General features: G+C 36.1%; 1 protein-coding gene across 1 annotated transcript in view; it reads right to left on the reverse strand.

The window, feature by feature from the left end:
- Positions 1-5,421, reverse strand: part of LOC105003358 (dihydropyrimidine dehydrogenase [NADP(+)]) — a 469,109-nt gene that overhangs the window by 24,626 nt on the left and 439,062 nt on the right. The window contains exon 9 of the mRNA XM_010860499.1: positions 135-278. Coding sequence (XP_010858801.1) covers positions 135-278 — 144 coding nt within the window. The remainder of the gene's footprint in view (positions 1-134; positions 279-5,421) is intronic.

Below are 5,421 nucleotides of genomic sequence, written 5' to 3' on the forward strand. Positions count from 1 at the left end.
ACAGTAAAACAGACATATATATATATATATATACATACATATACATATATGTATACATATATATATATATACACATATACATATACATATATATATATATATATATATACACACACGGACAGCTTAATCTTTACCTTAACAGAAGGAATAGGTTTTTTTGGGATAAAATGGTTTCTTTCAAGTGGTAGAACGGTCACATTTTCTTTTTTCAGTCTCAACTTTTCCTCTGCTATGATTTTCTTGCGCTTCTCAAGATAAGGTCCAAAGCTTGGCAGTTTCTAATAGGAAAACACACAAATAAGAAAGCATGTTACTTCACAGAATAGAAAAATGTGAGAATATAAACACATAAATATTATGAACAAACAAAATGTGTGTTTGGAGATTGGTTCAGGTAAACTGCAACAAGGTCTTCATTCTTGGACCATTAGTCTTCTAGGTATTAGATTTCATTAATTATTAAAAAGAACACAATATCACAATACCTTTACCAAATATGTATGTGTTACAAATGTTAATTTAAAATACATCTCTAAAAACAGAATAAAATTCACAATGGTAAAATCAGACCACTCACTTAAAACAATAGCTATTAGTTAGACAATTTGTTTAGTTCATATAGACAGAAGGTGAAACCTATTGATGGTTTTTTTCCTTTTCATCAGGTTTTTAGCACAGTATAGACACAGCCCAGTCTCTGACAAATGCTTTTGTCAATAGCAAAGATACTTTGCCAAAGTTCTAATCTGTATCTCTATTTTATTATGTTCAAATTCTTACTACATCTCTTTAAAGATTTTAACTAACGTTTATTGCAGTCTACTGGAATAGCTGAAAAACAGAATGGTAAAAATATTGATTTCTCTGTACAGAAAATAAACTTTATTTGCATGAAGGTGGCAAAAATAGAAACAAAAAGCAGGAGAAATATCACATTGCTTAAACAAACTCCATCAGTATTCAAAATCACATTATGTAGCTTTAAATCTCAAGGTTATTCAATTGTACTTTACAAAGTTCATTTAGAAAGATACCTGGGTGTCATGGAAAAATGCTAAGTGGTTTCAAGTTAACATGAATATGCCCTCCTATTATTCATTATCCTGTAATTATTTCCTCTTCACTTTGTCCTTCTCTTCTAGAACCTTTGATCTTCACTTTTACTGACATATACTGCTGATGATGGGCACCATTGAATTCCAAATGTTACGTGTTTGCTTGTAACCTGGAACTGCTAGGCCTCTTTTCTAAGACTGCAAAAATAACCCCCTCCCACCTCTCCTGCAGAATAAAGCACATTTATCTTGCTGATGAAGGCTTGGAAAACTACAGCACTCCAAGGTCATACTGATCTCTGACCTAGCAAGTACTTTGGTACAAAATCATAGTTGTTTCAAAACACTGGCCTCTACCTGCCAGGTTGCATAATGCCCTAGGAAAGTGAGTTCTCTGGTCCTTTAGAGATGTCAATTGGGTAGGTAAACCAAACTTAAACTATGTTACAATTCAGCCAAACTGCAACTGGAAATTTATATTGGCAGAAAATACTTATGTGTAACTATCTATGATTGTTACTTCCATTATCAATTTACTGTAATTATGTCAAGTCGAGCAAATAGAAACAATGTTATGAATGCCAATTTAATTTACATACAATTAAACCTGAACTATACACTTCATCTCTGCACCTTAATGCTTTCCTAAATTACTATATTTAATGATTACAGTAATATGTGAAATGATATGATGGAGGGAGAGAATATATGAATATATTGTATCTATTTAATCATAAAATAAGTGATGCTGTGCTATTAAAACACATACAGTATAAAACAAATCCTTAATATTATCACATATTTAGGGCCCTTTAATATAGAAAAGACAAGCTTGCTTAGAGTATCCTCTACCGAAATGACTCTTTCCCCTGGCACATGAGGCGTTAGGGATTACACTTGGTGCCAATACCCCTTAGGGTTCTGATAACACCTCAGAAGGCGGTGAATGCATGTCCACTTGATACAAATCTTGTCAGAATATCACTCTCACCACACTTCTACATCAAGGACACTCGCACACTAATCTTACATCCTTGAAGATTATCAAGATTTGTTAGTGTGAAACACATGACCTCTGAGGCTAGCAGATCCCTCATGAGGAAGGCGAGTTTTATGAAAATCTGAACCATTATCCTCTTCCTTGACAGGGTCTTATCTTATTCAACACTGTCTCATTCCACCTAAAAGTTCTATAAAGTTATTCAAAAGAAATCATTCTTGGAACTTGTTAATCTACTTTTAAACATAGACCAGAGGAGATATTTCTTTTCCATTTAAATTATTGTTTATCCAAAGAGAAATAAAGTAGTTACATTTAAACTGTGATGATTTAAATTGTTCCAATAATGGTAATAATAATAATAATAGAAAAATTGTTTGATACAGAATAGAATACAGCTTGCACAGACACCAACCACTTGTTATTTGGTGCATTTTTTTTTTTTTTTTGCAGTGGCTGACCATATTTGCCATATTTAACTAATGCAGCCTTTTCATGACTAGAAGTGCTATAATTATAATGTGTTAATCTTTTATAATTTATCCTAAGGAGAGGTTCTCAATTTAACATAAAGATTCTTACAGGATTTTCTCTGTGTGTTAGTTGAAGAAAACAGTGGAAAAGAAAGAAAACTCTTGTCAAAGTTTTCTTTAAATTGACAGCACACCCACACAGATCACTGACTGCCCCTTCGATGTTCCGCCATTTATCTCCAAATCAATGAGGGTCTCTTTGCATGTGGTTTCTCACTGCCACATGGAGTCTGAAGTGTTGGAGGAGCAGTTTCCAAAACTTCAAGGTTGCTATAGTCATTTTGCTTTCTGCATTAGTATAAGAAATTTCAGTGCTTTTAAAAAATTATTATTATGTTGCTCATACTTAAATGCCTCTAAGATAGCCGAGAACTGAACATTTGAAAAGTTAAGTTTTCTGAAAATAAAAAAGATCAATTGCCCCTTGCATCTGAGCACCATATATTACACTTAGGCATATGTCTGTGTTTAGATCTTGCCAAAGGGACAAACCAGAGCAAAATAAAAATAAGAAGGAGTGAAGGTGAAAGTATAGTGGGCCACTGTATATGTGTGCAATCAGTGATGATTAATAAAGCATTTAGCTCAAATCTCTGCCCGAACATACAGTTAATTGATTTCCTATTGCAGGAGGAGAAGCAGCAGGCCCTGACAGAGCCAGCAGCAGGAGCTTTTCCTCTTCATTCATTATTTTCTTGCAGAAAAAGTTGTAGCCTGCGGTAACTCCAAGTGAGAGGTTTGAGCGTCATGCTATATTTCTTAAACAAAAGAAAAAGTTCTTTAGGACTCTCAAAAGCTGCTTTGTAACTGATGAGCTGAACAAAGCTCAGAAATGGTGTGATTTTTGTTTCAATAGTTTCTCCAGGGATTCATCATTGATGAAATTGTCCTCACCAGAAAAGCTAAATCCTACTCATTTAAAGATAACAGTATCTCACACTAAAACTGTCTCTATCCAGATATTAAAAGCATTACATTGCCGATAGAAAAGTGACAACATAATGAATCAACAAGAATACCTTAAGCCAGCAAAGCTTTAAGGTAAAGAAGTCTATTTGGATTATAATTTATTCATGGATCAATCTAAAGGTAATTGAGCATATTATGAAGCAGAAGAGGGTTCTTGTTTCTAATAGAAGCAAGCACTAGTATCTCCCAGTTTAAATTGCATATTTTTTATGAGAATGGCAGCAAGTTGGCTAATAGCACAGGTCTACAGTGCTGTACGGAGAAGACGATGGCACCCTACTCCAGTGCTCTTGCCTGGAAAATCCCATGGAAGAAGGAGCCTGGTGGGCTGCAGTCCATGGGGTTGCGAAGAGTCGGACACGACTGAGCGACTTCACTTTCACTTTTCACTTTCATGTGTTGGAGAAGGAAATGGCAACCCACTCCAGTGTTCTTGCTTGGAGAATCCCAGGGATGGGGGAGCCTGGTGGGCTGCTGTCTATGGGGTCTCACAGAGTTGGACATGACTGAAGCGACTTAGCAGCAGCAGCAGCATGGTGCTGTAAGAGATCAACTCTATTTTTTAATCGTATCCTCTTACCTGATTTGAAACAATGAGGGCAAGAAAGGTAATTTCTTTGATAACCAAAAGGTAATAAGTTAAAAGATAAAATGATTTCAAGTTATACTGAGTGTGATATAAATATATATATTTCATATACTGTTAAAACACACACACATATATATACACTGAGTGCAATATATATATATGTGTTACAAATTGCATATATATTTTGCACTCAGTAAAAACCTGAAATCCATATGTGTGTGTGTGTGTGTGTGTGTGTATACTGTGTGTGTGTGTACACACTGACAGATTGAAGAATAAATTAAGTGTAAATGATATAGTATGCTTCACGACTAAGAATTAATTTTTTTACAAATTTTTTACAACTTTTTATAAAAAACATGTTTACCTATGACTTAGTTACACTATCTTTTGTAATTTAGTCAACATCAGATCAGATCAGTCACTCAGTCGTGTCCGACTCTTTGCGACCCCATGAATCGCAACATGCCAGGCCTCCTTGTCCATCACCAACTCCCGGGGTTCACTGAGACTCACGTCCATTGAGTCGGTGATGCCATCCAGCCATCTCATCTTCTGTCGTCCCCTTCTCCTCTTGCTCCCGTTGCCTCCCAGGATCAGAGTCTTTACCAATGAGTCAACTCTTCGCATGAGGTGGCCAAAGTACTGGAGTTTCAGCTTCAGCATCATTCTTTCCAAAGAAATCCCAGGGCTGATCTCCTTTAGAATGGACTGGCTGGATCTCCTTGCAGTCCAAGGGACTCTCAAGAGTCTTCTCCAACACAACACTTCAAAAGCATCAATTTTTCGGTGCTCAGCCTTCTTCACAGTCCAACTCTCACATCCATACATGACCACAGGAAAAACCATAGCCTTGACTAGATGAACCTTTGTTGGCAAAGTCATGTCTCTGCTTCTGAATATGCTATCTAGGTTGGTCATAACCTTCCTTCCAAGAAGTAAGCGTCTTTTAATTTCTTTTAATTTCATGGCTGCAGTCACCATCTGTAGTGATTTTGGAGCCCAGAAAAATAAAGTCTGACACTGTTTCCACTGTTTCCCCATCTATTTCCCATGAAGTGATGGGACTGGATGCCATGATCTTCGTTTTCTGAATGTTGAGCTTTAAGCCAACTTTTTCACTCTCCTCTTTCACTTTCATCAAGAGGCTTTTGAGTTCCTCTTCACTTTCTGCCATAAGGGTGTTGTTATCTGCGTATCTGAGGTTATTGATATTTCTCCCAGCAATCTTGATTCCAGCTTGTGTTTCTTCCAGTTCAGCGTTTCTCATGATGT

The sequence above is a fragment of the Bison bison genome, unplaced genomic scaffold, assembly GCF_000754665.1.
Source record: "Bison bison bison isolate TAMUID 2011002044 unplaced genomic scaffold, Bison_UMD1.0 scf7180017864466, whole genome shotgun sequence".
Lineage (NCBI taxonomy): Eukaryota > Metazoa > Chordata > Mammalia > Artiodactyla > Bovidae > Bison > Bison bison.